Below are 18,840 nucleotides of genomic sequence, written 5' to 3' on the forward strand. Positions count from 1 at the left end.
GAAACGCATGCAAAAGTTCCGGGAATATCTGCTTTTTCTTTTTGTTCTCGACACATTTGGGTGGTTACGAAGGGATAGACTTTTAAGCGATTCTGTAGCCATTTGACATGATACCATTCTATTCATCTTTCTTTCATTTATGTACGTACGATTTCTTATTCATATTTAACATTGAAATTTCCTTGGCAATGAGGAATGTATAAATATATAGGAGCTGGCTATTTGCCGTATAAGTAGCACCGTTCTATTTAATTTTTTTTTTCTTTTCATAATTTTTTTTAATATATTCAAATATATTTTAAAAATAAAAAAAAATATATTAATATATTTAAAATCACTTCATTAACCATTAAGTATACTTAAGCGGTACACATTGGGCGGCAAAGTAACCTTTTATATATGTGTGCGCGCGCGCAGTGTGTGATCTGCTACCAAAATGAATGCTGCCTCTCGAACCATCAAATTAGGATTCAGCGGCCGGTTTGAAGCCAAACAATATAATTCTTTACTACGTGAGATCATTCAAGTACTTGTGACCCTAGCTATATATATATGAGTTGTGCGTGATGTTTGGAGTTGAACCTAATTGATGCATGGTGGAGCCCCACAATGAAGAACTGGCACAGTTATGAGAATCATATATATTATACTAGGATAACTGGGAAACTCTTGATGTATGTAAATGTCAAGATCAAGCATGGTCATCACGATCATGAAAAACAAATTGTGATCTCTCTGCCGTTTACAGTTTCAAATGACGCATAGCAAACACCAAAAACAGAGATACTGCGAAAAAAGAGAGAGGTTGGCTGCAGTGGCGGCAATGGTGTTCGCTTTACCTCAGACTTGTGGTATCAGTGGAAAAAAATAGGCTAAGTCGACACAAATAGTCTTCAACATAGTGCTGCATGCTTTCAGTCATGCCAACAAAGAAGCATAACTACACATCTCCTGATTATGTATAGCCTTCCTTTCTGCTCTTTAAGATACCCTCCAAGCTTTCTGCAAGATACTTTTCTCTTGGAGTCTCTCATTGTTTCACTGCTTATATTCCTTGCAGCAGTGTTTGTGATGGAGCTGGGAAGTGTTTGGGTATAAATAGAGGTTGTGGTCCAAGGCTTCGAAGAAAGTGCACCAAACCCAACTCCCAATTGTTGGATTCCACGCCTCTCCTTCTGTGACTCCTCATCCTCTGTACCAACATTTATATGGGCATCAACCAGCAACAAATGTGGTCAAAGACTCAAATATTAATGAGAGAGAGAGAGAGAGAGAGCCCGATTCTAATATTACTGGCAGTGATAGACCGTAGTACTACTCCAGCTTTTCATGGCCATGCTATAAAAACTTAACTACAGGAGTAATCTCGAGAAGAACTCGGATGTTTCCTTGCATGTCGTTTGACTGAACGCTGCAAATTAAGTCTTTTCATGGCCAAGCTATAAAAACTTAACTACAGGAGTAATCTCGAGAAGAAACTCGGATGTTTCCTTGCATGTCGTTTGACTGCATGCTGCAAATTAAGTGTTCATATCCACAAGTTATTGTGCCGTAATTATTAAGCAACCATTAATATTTTTGCACCCGTACCAGAGTCTCCAAAATACATATCATAAAGCATATTATATCGTCGCATGTATGTAACTCGAGTGCATGATTCCTAAGTCAACGCACCTAATCGTGTGCCGTTTTCCGTAATAACTCCATTATTTTAACTAAATAATTAAGCATATATATACATATATATTAACGTACATCCCGTAAGCCGCGGCAGACTCCGTACTTCAGTTCTCCACTTATTTTGGATATCACCACGCCCACGGGGACAGACCAACCATGTTCCTAAATTACAACCTTCTTAGAAGGCTCTATGCTCAAAAGATTGCAGTAGAATCTGTACGTACGCCTTCACAGCAGACCAATGCATACGTGATTATTCATTTTCTTATCCAAACCATAAAGCATAATCCCAGATGCGCGCTCTCTCTCTCGTGCTCCTCCCAACTCACTTGCTTAGCAGCTTCCATTACCATTTTAATAACAGAGATAATAAAAAATTTATCGATTCCCACCAAATGTTAACATGCTTTATCGGACATCGCGACAGATTACCGTGTCTGTGGTAAATTTTGCTTCTCCATTAATCTATCTAAGCATGATAACATAACAAAATGACCAACTTTGTCAACTACCTCTAAATATTCTCAACATATTCCGGTCTAGGGAAAGTTACCCAAACTTAATTGCAAAATGTGGACATGACAGCTACTACGTACCGTCGAAAATAAATTTTAAACCTGAAGAAGCATGATGATGGAAAACCTAACCTTATCGGACGGTGGCCCATCATATATAATTGATAAAGATTAGTTTCATTAAGGTAGGACTTAGTGCCATTCGTGAACAAAAAATAAATAATAAATCCCACATATTGAGACCAAGGGATCAGAGAGGTGTAATTATAGGGGGACAATGGCCATTTAACTAATCCCAAAGGACTCCATTGTCAAAACTGGGGCCAGATTTTTGTCTCAACTCTCAGTACTCAGAGTCGTTGCTTGCCGGTCTTCTTTCTCTTAATCTCAGAAAAAGACAAATTGTATGTACGGCACCAAGAAGACAGGCACACACGTGATAATCTCGTGAGGGATATGGTGATCACTGCCTTCTATATATGAAGCAACCTAGATTTTTGCTGGGGGTTCTTGTTCAGGGGAGCCGCCTGTCTGCCCCATGTTTCTAATTAAGCACTATACATACATGTAAGCTGTAACCATGATTTTCTCGAGTTATTGAATTTTAGTCAATTTATCACGATGAACCTAGTAAGTAACAATGTTTCTAAGAACTACGTACATACACGTAACTGTAAGTAACCATGATTTTCTTGATTAATTAAATTTTAGCATATCTTTGTCTTGGTTTATTCAAAGATTATGTATGTCCCGTCCGGACATGACCTCTAAACTCATGCTCGGTACATTGAATTAAGTTGGCTTGATTACGCAGCTTATAGCTTAATAAATTAACCTGGATTATAATTAAGCATGCATGCTTCCGGTTCAAACAAGGTTCAAACATGCATATATACTAATTTTAAAGAATGAAAGATCTCCATTCTATGCATCTAGAGAGAGGCCATGAGCTGACGAGGTATATTAACGTAATAGATCTCAAAGAATATTTCCATGTTTGCGTTTGCCAAACCCGTAATGACTAATGATGGCCTTCAGGCCCACCGTAACTTGGGCGTTTCGGCTCAATAGATAACATCGTCCATTCATTCTAAAACACACAGAAAACAAGAGAAAGATAGGCCCAGTTGATATTCCAACCAGAAGAAGACTGCCTGGTCAGGTTACTGATGATGGTCAAGCCCATGAAGATATCACATATTCATATTCACAACCAAATTAAGAGTAACAAAAAGAAATTATTCATAAAATGCAAGGCCGTAAAATGGATCGAGTTTTGTCGAAGTGGCTGATAAAGCAAGCCCATCAAAAACCGTTAAACTTGTCTTCGTGTCTTGAAGCAAATGTCATACTGGTGTTAGTTACAAAAACCAAAAAATCTCGAGACAGCAGGCTGAGACTTGTGGCGGCCCAATATGCACGTACCATCTTTATCTGTTCTTAACCCATCTAATAACCATATGGGCCCTTGACCAGCAGCAGCGAGTTTACGTAAAGCGATCAGAATTGCGCGTCGGCAAGTTTGAGAACCACACGTCCTAATGCTCGCTCCGAAGACCCAAAAAATAAGGAATAAATAGAAATAAAAGAAAAAAGGTCCCATTGAATAGTCTTTGTCGAAAAGGACGTTGCATGACATAGCGTCTGTAGCATTTCAGAGAGACCGTCTTCAACCATCATCCTTCGCAAAGAAAGATGGTTCAGGCACCCTTTCCTTGCTCCATCGAGAATTTTTTATTTTTCTACTGGTAATTCATTGTTTTCTGATATAATATGTATTCCTCCGTCATTTAGTTGATAAAAATATTATAAATAACAATCATTTTATAAGATATATATGGTGCTAAACTTTGATAGATTTAATGGGACGTAAGTAAAGCCTCAAAAATAAAGATATATGAGAAGTAATACGAAAGAAATTAGCATGCATTATAATTTATAAAGCAAAAGGAGTTGTACATTACTAAGTTTAAAGCAAAATCAGTGACAAACATGGTGGTCCAAAGGGCCAGGAAGGAAGAATAATTAGTGATTGCCCTTTGGGGCAGTGTTATTGAGTAATCCAATCTGCTCCACGAGCTTAGTCAGCTTCACATGCTTGCTACGCCATGCCTCCACCAACTTTGCCTCCTTGCTTTCTGCATCTCTCTGCAATGCTCTCACCTCTTCGTTGTACTCCCTCTCAATCCTACCCACAAACGCCATCTCTTCCTCTCTCAGTGATCTTATCTTTGCCTCTATCTCCTCCATCTTTTCTCTCATTTTTCTTGCTTTCTCCGACTCCAGCTGCTGCTCCACCCTGCTCAGCCTCCATTTCGCCTCCTTCTTGTGCTGTACCCAGCTCTGCCTCCCCTCCTCTACCTCCTTGCAGTACTGGATTAGCGTAGTCATCTGTCGATCCGGAGATAAGAGGATTGGATTTGAATCCGGGTCCATAGGTGGTTTAGTCGGAGAAAGGGACAGACGGACCGATGGAGACGGCGTCGACGAGGTGGTAGAAGAAGACATCGTACCGGAAGGAATCATGTTCATCCACGAGGGAAGCATGGTCGACGTCGTCGAAGAAGATGTAGTCGACCCGAGAGACAGAATGGGACCCGTATCGGGCACCGAAATACATGGGAGCGCCGGAGCCATACTGCCATTCAGGGACTGGAACGTGCAGAGCTTGGGCTGCAGCACGTACTTCTCAGCAAAAGTCTCCAAGATGTGATCGTACGGGCCCTGGGCGGCCTTCTCCGGAGATTCCACAACTGGAATATTCACGTCGGTACAGTCGGCATATTCGGGTGCGTTACTGCCGTTCTTCTTCTTCTGGTTCTGCTGCTGTTGTTTGAGCTGCTTTTCCTTGAAGACCTCCCACCACTTGCCGAGGCGCTTTGGCGTGCGTCCAGGGACCTCGGCGGCGATCTTCTTCCACTTGTTGCCGTACTTGGCCTGGAGGGATACGACGAGGGACTGTTCTTCCGTGGTGAGAGAGCCCTTTTTTAGGCCGGGCTTCAGGTAGTTCTTCCAGCGCTCGAGGCAGGACTTGGGGTCGCGATGGAGGGGCTGCCCCATGCGGACGGAGACGAGATTCCACTCTTTGGGGCCATATTGCTTAACGTAGGCTCTGAGGAGTGCGTCTTCCTCTGGCTGCCACCGCTGACGCTCCTTCATTTCAACACCATTTCTGCTTTTGAGATGGCCGGGATCACTACTGGTCCCCCCCCTTCTATCTCTCTCGATCCCTGCAGCCAGTTTTCAATGGCAATGGCATTTATGCACGCGTGTATCTTTTCTATCCATGTCCGTAAGAGAGAGTCCGTAAGAGATACAGAGATTGGAATTTTAGGAAATGGAATTGGGAACTCATAGGGTTTAAAAGTTTGAAGTATAAAGAGTTTGAAAAGGATCGCTAGGATGAGGCTACAGAACAAGAAGCCGCTTCACAGCTCTCTTTATCTCTGCACATGCAGATGCCACTTGGATACGTGTTGAACGGATGATCTTGCCCGTTTGTCCTTCATTTTATTAAATTTTAAGATTAAATATAAGGGCATCCAAAATCGATTACCTAAAGTTAAAAGGATCATTTTGATAAATGTAAGATAAATTTAATTTTTAATTATTTTATTCATATAAATTTTTATATTAAAATAGTTATTTTTTATTATATAATAATAAAATAATATAAAATTAATATGACTTTTATTATTTCATTCGTAACAAATCTTTATATTAAATTATTCATTATATAGTAATAAAATAATATTAACTTAAAAAATATTTAATTTATATATTTTTAATTTATTTAATTTTATAATAAATTTAATTTTAATTAAAAAAATATTTAATTTTTTTAGCTCATGAATTAAAACGGGTGCAAGACAAAATGATATACTGTATTGGATTTAGGTGTAATACAGAAGAGAGAGGGAGAGTTACATAAATTAATAAAATAAAGATTTAACTTTTGTACAGTATATATCAAATTCGATCATTTCTTTTTAATTATGGTAGTTAAAAGTTACAAAATTTACTTTTGCCTAATTCGATGCAGACGGTTTTGATATCTAATATCTCAAAAAGGGCTTTAATTATGCATTTGCATATTCTGATAAGAATGCTCTAAAGGAAAAAATAAACACATATTGAGCTAGCTAAAGCTGAGGTTGTGTGCCAAAATCCCATCGAATATTTATGCCATGTTGGTCTGCATGTGTAATGCTTTTTGGGTTGAAAATACTCATGTAGATCTAGCAATGGTGATTGGAGAGGAATATATATGTTGGATGTTAGTAACAGTATTATATATATAGCAGCCCTGCATTATAAATATAAGCATGAATTTATGAAATGTCATGCAGATCATATGGGAAACTGATGATCATATCGGTCTGAAAGAGTTGGCTAGTGTTGGGTGGAGTGTTGTTGCTATCATATATGCAGCGTGCTATGGTGGGTCCGTAATGCATATATACGAACCGCGTGATCAGAGAAACGTGCGAGTGCATGTGGAGGGTATTGTGCATGCATGGTGCATTCTGACGGGTGGATAAAATCATAAAGATAATATATTGTTACGTCTTTAAACAATTTATAAATAATTAATACGTATTATTTATTTATAATAAAAAGAATTTTAGAATTATCTCAATTTATAACTCCATTTATTTATAAATTCTCTTTATAGCTTATGTATTTATTTTCCTTAATTGTGCGGGAGAGTACTGAGAGAGGCTACGGGGTAACGTGACAGAGGGGTGGGGGCTGAGGGAGGGAGGGAGGGAGTGGCAGGTGTGGTTGGGCAGAGACAGAGCGAGTCAGAGGTAGCCCACAAGGAGGGTGGAAATGACTAGACAGTGCACGTACAGTGGGCTGTAGACAGCTAAACGCAAACCCACTCTCCTCGATCTAAAGAGAAACAGACAAATGATATTTATAAATAAATATTAATTAGTAAGTAAACAATAAATAAATATAAAATATAAAAAAAATTAAATCGATTGTATTTCATATATAATGCAAACTTGCATAATTTATAATTATATTTAATAATTTTTTATAATTGTGATAATAGCTATCAGTTCTCATTTAATAGCTGGTTAGTCTTAAAAGATAAGATAAGATAGTTTTAAAATAAATGTAAACATTAAATAAAATATTATTTTTTAATATTATTATTATTTAAAAATTTTAAAAAATTAAATTATTTATTATATTTTATGTAAAAATCTAAAAAAATTATAATGATGAAAAGAAATTAAATTAAACGCTTTCCAAATTTAACAAGTACCTAAACTTGGTAAAGCCAGTGTACTTTCTCTGGTTCTAGAGCGTGGAATCGTTCGTGTTCAAAGCACCCTACACTTGTTCGAGTGGAGACATTGCCTGTGAGGTCGGATCATATCTGAGAATTGTAAATTTCAATCTTGTTCATGTGTTCGAGAAAGTAATTAATTGTTCGCTTGATTTTGCATTTCATGTTATAAAATAACATTCATTTTGTTTTATTTTGTTCAACATTGATCATATATATGGGAATAAGATTGCTGAAATATAAGTTGGATAAATGAGGAGATTAGCTTTTGTACAAAGAAACATATTCCAAGAATCCCCTCAATAATTTAAGAAGATTTTAAAACTTGATAAATCTTCAAGCCTATATGAATTCTCTTATTATAAATTGGAGTGCACAAATCCTTATTGTTAGCGACGTATTTTGTAGCCTGGGCAATAACATGGGCTCACTCTTGAAACTTGTAAGACGAATTGAGCTCGTGACTCCTCCGATACTTAAGTTAATTAAGGGTTTGGGTGTATGTAAAGAGTATCTAAAAAAATCCTTTTCACGAAGGGATTGGGACATTTATACTTGGTCTAAACTTTGTCTGTGAGGGGAAGCATGGGGCTCCTAGGTGTGTCTGGGTCTAACCTGTCTCATCCTTGATCTGGTGATATCTTATCATACTGTGGTTGCGTGCAGGTATATCCTGTCATGTAATAAATACGACGCACCTTAGGTTGTTCACGACTGGGCTAGTCATAAATGCAACGTGCCTTAGGCCTGACCTCATTTCTTGGATCGGAACGACCCGATCGGGACCCCAATCTAAATGCAGCTTTGAGAAGGATAGGGTTCATGATGGGCTTTCAACCTGACCAAGGCCCATACCCCGGGGGCTCCTCGTCCAACATGGTTCTGGGTCATTAGAAGGCCCCAAGACCCATTCCTCCCACACCTATAATAAAAATTAAAAGCACCCATCTCGTCTTCTATGTATAATTGTTTCTTTTTTGTGCTATGTGCAAACGAAAATCTCAAATTACAGGGGTAACCGATCTTATAATTTTTGGCTTTTTTAAGGTTTTGGTTTGAGGTGGGAATATAAACATGTTTAGCTTACAGGAAAAAAATGTTAAGAGAGAGTAGCCATGTATCAGGTTGTGTTAGAGGTGTTACTCGCACTCCTAGACGGGGTAATCCTATCCTCCCCTCCCCTCATGGATCGGGGGGGCAATCTAGGCTCCGAAACCCAACACTACCCTTGTGGGTGGGTGCCCCTGTTCGAATACTGGGGAGTAGATTAACCCACAGTCCTTCTACCACCTTGTACAACACTACATTACACAGTTACAAAATATAAATCTTACAAAAACTTTCAAAAAAGACTACACAAAGCATTACAAAATCGCAGACCTTACAAATCCATTGAAAAACCAAAAAATAAACTTACAAATCAAATAAAAAAACTTACAAATCAAAAAAATCTAACAAATCGAACAACAGACCCACGACTACAATCATGGGTCATGTAGATATGTGGGCAGGTTTGTATAGCCCATGGTCGCGGTTGTGGGTCATTAAACTCGAAGATTGAAAGACCCTTTGCAAACTCACTGTATCACCAATAGTTGCAGCCGCTAGCTGTTACCCATGAGCGACGACAACAAAGGTATGAAGAGAAGTACTCTCATCTCTGCCAGCTTAGAGGATGAGGAGAAGAATAAGAGAAGTTAAGAATAATGGGTCATCGCCACTAGCATTGAGGCTTGAAAGCCTGACAAACAAGGGAGAAAAGTCAAAAGAGAAGAGCAGACTCAATGAAGGAAATGAGGGGAGAAATGAGGCAATTGGAATGAGAGAAATGAGAGGAGAGAAAGAAAATGTGATATTTATACAAAGGGTTTTGTAACCCTGCTTATATGAAACCACACCGTGTTGTTTTACTACAAATCTATCTAATATATATGTGTTGTGTGTGGGCCAAACGGGGGATATTCCGAGTGGGCATGCGGGTAGATGCACTGTAGCCTGTAGCTTCCGGGCGAGGACGGACTTGAGGGTAGGGCAGATGGACAGGCAATGGGGACCCACCCCACCCCTAGCTTGTGTTTTCTCTATGTATTATGCATCAATATAAAATATTACACTTAACCATTGAGATCAAATATTTCTCATGCCCTTTTGTTAGCCTACTCGAGGATATTAATTGTCCATTTATTAATGTTGAATGTATGCGAGTCTGAAGACAACTTGGCTGTACGTGGTCGTGCCTACAACTTGTAAAATAACTTGAGTGATAGAAGTAGAGAGGAATACGAAACAGAGGATGATGGAATTGTTCTAGTTCTTGAACTGATATTTTTCCAATAATGTAAAACATCATACACGAACTTTGACTTTGCAGTTAAAGAACTTGGTGATCTTAGCTATTTATTGGGGGTAGAAGTTTTGTGCTCAAGAGAAGGTATGTATTTAACTCAACGTAAGTATGTGGCGGATCTTCTAAAACGCACTCACATGGCAGAAGCCAAGCCGTGCACAAGTCCCATGTCAACTAGCTGTCAACTTTCTATAACTGAGGGTGCTAAATTTTTAGATCCTCATCTCTATAGACAAGTTGTTGGAAGCTTACAATATTTAGCTTTCACAAAACCTGATCTTGCTTTTTCAGTACACAAAGTAAGTAAATTTATGCATAACCCGTTGGAACCACATTGGCAGGCTGTGAAAAGGATTTTGCGTTATCTAAAACATACCATATCAACGGGTTTTTTCCTCAGCAAGTCATCTAATTTTGCAGTTCAAGCATTTTCAGATTCTGATTGGGCGGCTGATCGAGATGATCGTCGGTCGGTAGGTGCATATTACATTTTTATGGGCAACAATCTTATTTCCTGGAGGTGCAAGCAACAATTCACAATTGCCCGTAGTAGTACCGAAGCTGAATATAAGTCCCTTGCGAATACAGCTTCAGAACTACAATGGCTGCAATCGGTTTTATATGAAATTGGCCTTAAAATTCCAACACCACCTGTGTTGTGGTGTGACAATATTGGAATCACATACTTGGCTGCCAATCCTCTATTTCATGCCCATACAAAGCATATTGAGATTGATTTCCATTATGTACGTGATCAGGTTCAAAGAAAGCAGCTTATTGTTCAATTTATATCAAGTAAAGATCAACTTGCTGATTCATTAACAAAGCCGGTGTCTCCTCGTAAGTTTCAAACCATATTGGCCAATCTGAATGTTTGAACACTACACTTTAGATTGAGGGGGCGTGTAGAGGAAATTGTGGAGCTCAATAACAAACCAAACCGTAGCTGTCAACTGTAGGAGAATTAGGAGGACAACCGATCCATCTTCTGCTGTTCTCTAAATTTTGAAAAGATATTCTGTTGATTAGTTTTATCTAGTAATGATCTTCTTCTTGTTATTTAAATTTTGTAATATCTAGAAGATAGCTATTCTGTTGTACTAATACTCTATAAAGAGGTATCCGTGTATGATGTTTTACATTATTGGAAAAATATCAGTTCAAGAACTGGAACAATTCCATCATCTATTCCTCTCTACTTCTATCACTCAAGTTATTTTACACAACTCAATTCTCGGATGTGTGGGCAGGGGGCTCTTATATACATGCACTGATGCGTACCAACAGACTCAGATTTTAGCCCTGCCCTCCCTCACAGACACAGTCCCCTCTCTACCTCTCTAGACTCTACTGCCTAGCGATCGTGAATGTTTTTTCTTCCTCCGGTCTGTCCCCGATCACCCGGAAAGATCTTTAGATGTTGCAGAGAAATTATTCTCTAAGTTTTAGTCGGATTTGACAATGTTTTGTCAGATATATCCATGAAATACCGGAAAGGAAGGACTTACCTGTTTTGATATCATTTTAGCTTTTTCAGAAAATTTGGTTGCATCAAGCCTTGGATTAAGAAAGAATAAGAGCCTATGACAAAAAGTAAAGCTGAAATCAAATCAACGCACAAGGGCTTTGCACTGTCGTCTTCTTTAGGTTCCAGATAAGATTTTGTGAATGACGTATCTGCTCCATTCTTTCTCCAACTTTTTCGACACCTCTGGTCACTCTGGTGTGTGCCACGGATAAAACGACTGTGCGGCGCACGAAGGTCTGTGTTCCTCCTTTTCTGAGCGGTCCATGAAAGTTATTTTCGTGTGCCGCTTGCACCTGCAAAAGTCACTCACGCATGACCCGATCTACAGACTACACCATCCAAATGGCCACTCCTTCGACAGCATGATCTAAGTTGTCCAATGAGTGACATAAATCGGACCACTCTTAAGTAATGAGCTGTAAGGGCTACCAGGAAGTGGCCCGATCTGATATTCATTGTCTACCCCCATATTTAAAGGGCCAACAATGACATAAATCATGGAAGTGGGGGGAGTAAATGACGTGGCGTGATACCAAAATGTTTTACCCAATTAGGCTTTTTTCATTGTCAAAATAATTAGAAAAATCTGCAACGTCTATAAACGTCATGCTTTCAGTGAGTGGCTTACAACGGAAACATCGTCCCAAAAAAATAAAAGAAAGCTCTAAAACATAAAACCATATAATATATATACACACACATACATAGCTTTAATCATAACAAGTGAAAACTATTATATTCACTCCACTTTATGTCTTTTTAATGAAAACATTGAAAAGACAGTAATCATTCTAAATATTGAACAATTGCAAGGGCTTGATGAAAATTTGTGCCTCTGTCCAAAAATGACACAATTATGAGCATGACTCAAAAGGCTGAGCCACTGGCGTTATTATAATGTAAAGGAAAAAGGAAACCCACTTGGGTGCATGCCCATTGTAACATATTAATGAACCTTACTTCGGTGGCGATCGGACAAACTTTTAAATTTCTAATAACATATTATTAGTTGCCATGCCGTAGTGAGACTGTGAGTGTGCCGCAGACAAAAGTCGAAACTTCAATATATTTTGTTTGCCTATATTGAATTGGGAAATTGAGATTTTCTAAAATAGTGGAGGGTTAATATCGATAATATTTAGTTAAAATCATTTCTATTTAAGTATAGTTTATCATATCTGATAGACAACAAATATCTTTAATGTCAAAACAAAAAGTCTACTTGTACTCGGCGTGGGAAACCCCGCGTGCCCATCCCTCCACATGAAAATTTTGAAACAGCGCATTTTGTGTTTAACCTAAACAACAGGTTCGTCTACCCACGAACAGAGCATGAAGGGCTCGGTCTTCTTCTCATCTTCTTGACTACACGTGGTTGAATACAGGTTTGATTCTTCTCATCTTCTTCTCTCATGCCCTAAAGAGCAATATGTGGTTGCATGCCCTAAAGAGTAGATTCGGTGATTTTGGGTGATTTTGTTGTGTTATTTCTCAGATTTTTTTTTTTTTTAATGTGTGTGTAAGTTTGAATATATGATTTTTTTTTTCTTTTTAGTTTTTTCTGAACGAGTATCCACTGGGCATAAGTTTGCAACTCGATTGGGTAATGTGTTCAACATTGGCACGGGGACAACAAAGCCATTGGTAGTTGAATTGAAAACCAGACAGGGTACAAAAAGCAAAGAATATTCAAACAAGGAAAAAAAACAGACGAGTGGAGAAGAAACATGAAGAAGAAGAAAACCGTTTTTTTGTTTCCACTGTTCAAAATATGGAAAGAGAATGGAAGTGTTATCGTGGCCAACAATTTGATCTGCATGATTTGGGGCTTTCGTCGCCTGGGATTGGATCTTCTGCATAGATAGATTCAAAAAAAAAAAAAAAATCATTCCTAAACAGTTACCCAAACAGTATTGTACAGATCAAAGAACAAGGCCTATCCAAAAAAATCATTCTCAAAACAACAATTTATTTTTGGGATGGGTTTGATTTTCTGAAATCGGTGTGTTCTTTTTTTTGAAATAATAATATCATATGACGTGGTTAATGCTAACCAGGTCAGCCAATTTTGTAAAAGTTACCCAATGCAGAGTACCCAGTAGCATAATTGATGTCAAAAAATTACACAACAAGTCGAAACAAAAAAAATAGTCATTTCCAGCTTACTAGATAGTCCATGATTAGATAACGTGGTTCAAAGCTCACAATGACGGTCCGAAGCGGTAGTATTGTGCTTGTATGTATAGCCACAACAGCAAATAAAAAATAAATATAACAAATATGAATAGATATAGAGATATACAAATTTAGGTGATTCTGTACAAGGCTTATGTCCATGGATTATTTAGATGGTAAATTTATTATAATATGAGTATTTTACGTCTTATATAGTTTCTCATATCTCTCTATACAATAGAAGTCAATGACCTCTTTTTTGGAGAAAATCCTCTCTATGGAGCTCCCGTCGTGAATTGAAGGTAATCTCTATGTTCTCGTAAAAATTACGTAACTATTGTTCCCTAATTTCCTCCCATATCAAATCCTTTTTTGTTGTTTCCCTGTCAGTGATAAATGAGGAAGTAAGTTTTATCCTACTTCCCTTTTGTGTATTTGACTTACTTTCCTCCCTTATATATTTTATTTAAATAATTCGACTTATCATTCTCACATATTACATATTGTACATATTTTATTTTTTCTATAATAAATATATAGTATATAGATAATAAATAAAACAAATCAATTAGTTTAATAAGATTAAAATTAAATTAACATTAAAAAAATAAAAAAAATAATTTTAAAATATATAAAATATATAATATAAGATAATGAGTAACATTCTTCCTCTAACTCACTTTTCTCATTTTTCATTTTTTTCTTTTTTATATCTTTCTCATTTCTCTTCCATATTTACTTTTTCTTATTCCTTTCTTATCTGTATTTATTTCTTGATGATGATGGTTTGGGTTGGGTGTGGGATGCATATGGGCTAGGGGATTTTATCCCAAACAAATACGACAAAGCTTAATAAAGTTGAAATAAACCTCAGCACACCAAGAGATATTTATGGCTGATTTAAAAAATTATAATTTATCCTCCAATTTGTAAAAAGGTTATATATCTAAGCTTCATTCAATCATAGCCGTTGAAAAAAAGATAAAAATAGGCAGTGTGTTACAAATTAGACAAAAACCATGAAGAAAGGTGTAAATTGTTGATTTTTTAACACTAAATAATGTGTTAGTTTTGGTCACGTGTACTGTAAAACTCATCAAAGTGTATTGACCAATCACGTGTAGATTTTTCCTTGTATTTAATTAATTAATCCGGCTCCAACCACCTCCGTCCATTACAGAGTACACGCGCTTCGGCGGTCTTCTGGTCTGCACCGTCCAACGACCATTCCAAATATACCCAAAATTTAGCACATGATTAAAGCCCCGCTATAATTTATATGAGCACTGCTCCACTACCCCTAACCCACTTTTTCTTCAACTTTTCTCTCTGACAAACATTTCCTTCCCAGCGAACCAAATGCAAAGCTCATCAATGGCTTCTCTAACCTCTGCTCCGAGAACCATCTCTACCTTCAAAAAATTACCCAGCATAGGATCACTACCCACTGCTTCACCTACTGTTAAAACACTACAGTTGAAGCTTACGAACCCAGCTCTCTCCCAAAGCTTCAAGATCTACTCCACCCCACCGAAAAGTCCAAACTTTTTACTATCCAAAAGATTATTCACCTGCAAAAGCCACGACGATCCATCAGGATCTGCAATATCCGGTATTCATTTCTCACTCACCGCTTTTTTCATTTCCTCAAAATTAAACTTTTTGGTGGTTCTTACGGTGACCGTTTTGCTTTTTATGTCTACTTTTGCAGCCAAAGTTCAAGAACTGCACGTGTACGAGATCAACGATCTTGATCGTGGAAGCCCTGCCGTTCTCCGACTGAGCCAAAAGCCCGTCAATTCCCTTGGCGATCTCGTTCCCTTCACCAACAAAGTATTTTTCAGAAAAAACTCTTTTTATTTTATTTTATTTTATTTTTTTCTATTTGGGAAAGACACTTCCTTTAGTTTAATCACATCTTTCTGTATATAAACTTTGCATATTTATTTTAACACATTTGCCTATCAAAAATTCATTTTAAAGCAGCTGTTCACGGGAGACCTGAAAAAACAATTGGGAATCACACAGGGACTATGTGTTTTGATCGAAAACAAACCGGAGAAGAAAGGTGACCGGTTCGAGGCGACATATAGCTTTAACTTCGGAGAATACGGTCACATGGCGGTGCGGGGGCAGTATTTGACCTACGAGGACACGTACCTCTCCGTGGTGGGCGGCTCTGGGATCTTCGAGGGGGTGTACGGCCAGGTGAAGCTGGAGCAAATTGTGTATCCCTTCAAAATCTTCTACACATTTTACTTGAGGGGGATCAAGGATTTGCCCGTCGAGCTACTCGGGAAGCCTGTGGAGCCCAACCGAACCATCGACCCCATTCTTTACTATGCTTCTCACTGGAAACCTATTTTACATGTCTTGCTCTCCAAATATTTTGCACAACCAAAGCTCGTTTCCAGCGTTGACAAACAAAATGCTTGAGTATTTGCTGTTTTGCTCTTCTTAAAATTGATGTAATTGAGTTGGATGAGCGCGTCTTTGATGTTTGCTTCAGATTATGGATCGGTTTGACTCAATATTACCCTGTGCTTTTGCTATTTTGAAGATTCTTTTCTGATATTTCTTTGTTTTTCAAAGAGATTAATGTCGTGTGCCATGTGATACGGATCATTGTCTAAACGAGTATCGTCCATTGCCTTCTCTGTCAAACTGACTACAGATGGTACGTTGAGAGTGAAAATCTCAAATTTTAGAAAGTTAACAAATAAAGTGAAGTGTTGCCAACGCAAACTTTATATAGTTTGTTAGATATATTTTATAAATTTATAAAATAAATAATTTTATAATAACGATAACATCACGTCAATTTTTTTAAAAATATTATATAATAACGATAACTATTTTTAAAAAAATAATATCCCCACATCCCCCCACCTTCGCTCGTGTCAATGTACGCTCTCATCACCATGCTGAGGTGCAATACGAGAAGGAAACTCAAAATTCAAGCTTGCATTAACCTTAGACGTTCGAATGGAAATGAGATTAGTTGAATTCTTTATTATTAGTAGTAATTTAAGATGGTGGAATGAATTTTATGAGATTTACTTAAAATCAGTTTAGATGTATTTAAATATTAAGAATTTAAGATGTATTTATATGTATTTATGGAAAGTTAAAAAAGATTATGAGTCTCATGTATAAAGAGGTATTGAGTTGAATAAAATTGTAAATTCTAATATAAATATATTTTAAATTGAGATAAATTTATATTTGAGAATTAGGTATTTAGATATTAGACTCAATTTAAAACGAGACTAAACTAAATTAATCTCAATTGAATATAAGATCCCATTTAGTTACACAGATGAGATGTTTTAAATAGTAATGAATAAAATATTATTATAATATAATTTTTTAATATTAATTATGTATTGAGATTTAAAAAAGTTAAATTGTTTATTATATTTTATATAAAAATTTAAAAAATTATAATGATCAATTGAGACGAGATGAGATGAGATTTTTATCTTTATGTAACCAATCCGGACTTAAGTTTCAGCTTAATGTCTTTGTTAATAAACAAAGCGCAGGTTCAGAATTGATTATTACCAATATCCCATAAAATTTTTGTTTGAACTAAAAACTTTGATGTGGGATAAACAACACAAAATACATTTTACAATATTTATTACAAATATATTACTCCTTAAAAAACTAGAATTTGATAATAAAGTGTCTGTTAAGAAACTAGAAAATATAATTACCAGCCATAGGTTTGACTTCTTACCTTCTTTTTTTTTTTGTCAAACACGTGGACAATTACATATGTTGCACAAAGCACGTGGTCTTGAACACGAGGATATTTACATGTACAGCACAATGCACATGGATATTATTTTTAGAATTTTCCTTAATATATTAGCTACAGCTTCTGAATGTTCCCATACGGCCGCGTTATGCCATAACACGATCCTACCTGTAGTGGCATGCAGATAGCACCGTCCATTCGTACACCACGAGACCCACGTGCCCAAATCCACCACGCTTCCAATCCATAAAAGGCTGCTGGGCGCTATCTATGATTCTATACCACTACCTTAATTTCATTCTCCGCCATCTTTTTCCTCCACTAATTGTCCATTACTTCACAGAAAAGAAGAAAGTTTCTTCAATGGACTGATTGATAAAATATAAAGAGTAATGATATGTTGATATACATCATATTTTTATTTTTTAAATAAGATATTACATATTTATTATTATTAAATAATAAAAAATATATATAATAAATAATTATTTAAAGGTGATGAATATGTCACATCTTATTTAATGAGATGAAAATAAGATAAGAGTATAGTGTGTATCATTTTACTCATATATAAAATATATAATAATATTTATATTTTTTTATCAATTTAAAATTTTGTAACGAATAATAATTTCACTTAGTATCATTATAAAAATCTTGAATTCAAATCTCGACTTTATAATTAATTTAATTTAATTAAATATTTCATGTGTTAGAATTGTGATGTATTAAAATATAATAAAATTTACTTAGTTTTATTAATTTAAGCTTTTTAAACAAATAATAATTTGACCTGCTCAAGCTACGCAAGAACCAGTATATATTTTACACGTTTTCCTTTCTTATGTCGTGCGTTTCTCGCAAGTTCCTCTGGTGACCCTTTTGCTTGTTTTTTGCAGCCAAAGTTCAGGAACTGTAGGTGTACGAGATCAATGAACGTGATCGTGGGAGCCCCGCCTACCTCTGTTTGACCCAGAAATCCGTCAATTCTCTCGGGGATATGGTTCTGTTTAGCAACAAAGCATGTTCTTCCTCATCTACTTGCCTTCTTCCTTTTTAAAAGCAATATTTCTATAATATTCTCTCTTGTCTTTTCTGGTTTGCAGATATATGCGGGAGACCTACAGAAGCGGTTGGGAATAACAGCGGGCATGTGCATTCTGATCGAAAACAAACCCGAAAAGAAAGGTGACCGGTACGAGGCAATATTCAGCTTTTATTTCGGGGACTACGGTCACATATCGGTGCAGGGACCGTATTCGACCTACGAGGACTCGTGTTTGGCCGTGACGGTTGGTTCCGGTATCTTTGAGGAGCTGTACGGATAGCGGTGTAAAAAAAAATTTTGATAAACCGGTAAATTAAACCGGACCGGATCAAATTGGTAGGATCGGTCCGGTTCTAAATTTGGTTTGGTTTGGTACCGATTTTATTTTTCTTAAAATTAGTCAAAATCGATCCGTTTTGATTTTTATTATTCTAAAATGAGACTAATTTATATATATTTTAATTTTTTATATTGTATATAAT

General features: G+C 36.8%; 3 protein-coding genes, 1 long non-coding RNA gene and 1 pseudogene across 4 annotated transcripts; 3 read left to right on the top strand and 2 right to left on the bottom strand.

Moving 5' to 3' along the window:
• Positions 1-814: 814 nt before the first annotated feature.
• Positions 815-1,048, bottom strand: LOC122302796 (small polypeptide DEVIL 3). Its single transcript, XM_043114217.1, has one exon. The coding sequence runs from the start codon at positions 1,032-1,034 to the stop codon at positions 915-917; it is 120 nt and encodes a 39-aa protein (XP_042970151.1). The 5' UTR covers positions 1,035-1,048; the 3' UTR covers positions 815-914.
• A 3,052-nt stretch (positions 1,049-4,100) lies between these two features.
• On the bottom strand, positions 4,101-5,621 carry LOC122302786 (protein rough sheath 2 homolog). The gene has a single exon (XM_043114208.1). It carries the CDS (start codon positions 5,352-5,354, stop codon positions 4,221-4,223), a length of 1,134 nt encoding a protein of 377 aa, XP_042970142.1. The 5' UTR covers positions 5,355-5,621; the 3' UTR covers positions 4,101-4,220.
• Positions 5,622-12,581: 6,960 nt separating this feature from the next.
• On the top strand, positions 12,582-13,280 carry LOC122302798. Its single transcript, XR_006240522.1, has 2 exons — positions 12,582-12,757; positions 12,928-13,280. It is a non-coding gene; the product is annotated as an uncharacterized LOC122302798 (long non-coding RNA).
• A 1,542-nt stretch (positions 13,281-14,822) lies between these two features.
• On the top strand, positions 14,823-16,099 carry LOC122302791 (allene oxide cyclase, chloroplastic-like). The gene is made up of 3 exons (XM_043114212.1): positions 14,823-15,159; positions 15,259-15,380; positions 15,534-16,099. The coding sequence occupies exons 1-3, from the start codon at positions 14,907-14,909 to the stop codon at positions 15,981-15,983; spliced, it is 825 nt and encodes a 274-aa protein (XP_042970146.1). The 5' UTR covers positions 14,823-14,906; the 3' UTR covers positions 15,984-16,099.
• LOC122302409 lies at positions 16,060-18,790 on the top strand (annotated as a pseudogene).
• Positions 18,791-18,840: the final 50 nt, after the last annotated feature.

This window comes from Carya illinoinensis, chromosome 3 (assembly GCF_018687715.1).
Source record: "Carya illinoinensis cultivar Pawnee chromosome 3, C.illinoinensisPawnee_v1, whole genome shotgun sequence".
Lineage (NCBI taxonomy): Eukaryota > Viridiplantae > Streptophyta > Magnoliopsida > Fagales > Juglandaceae > Carya > Carya illinoinensis.

Bases quoted from the DNA above. Each gene is read 5' to 3' on its own strand.
- LOC122302796 (XM_043114217.1), bottom strand. From the start codon at position 1,034: ATGAGAGACTCCAAGAGAAAAGTATCTTGCAGAAAGCTTGGAGGGTAT.
- LOC122302786 (XM_043114208.1), bottom strand. From the start codon at position 5,354: ATGAAGGAGCGTCAGCGGTGGCAGCCAGAGGAAGACGCACTCCTCAGA.
- LOC122302791 (XM_043114212.1), top strand. From the start codon at position 14,907: ATGCAAAGCTCATCAATGGCTTCTCTAACCTCTGCTCCGAGAACCATC. The intron at 15,160-15,258 runs GTATTCATTTCT...CTACTTTTGCAG, and splicing joins ATCAGGATCTGCAATATCCG to CCAAAGTTCAAGAACTGCAC. The intron at 15,381-15,533 runs GTATTTTTCAGA...ATTTTAAAGCAG, and splicing joins TCGTTCCCTTCACCAACAAA to CTGTTCACGGGAGACCTGAA.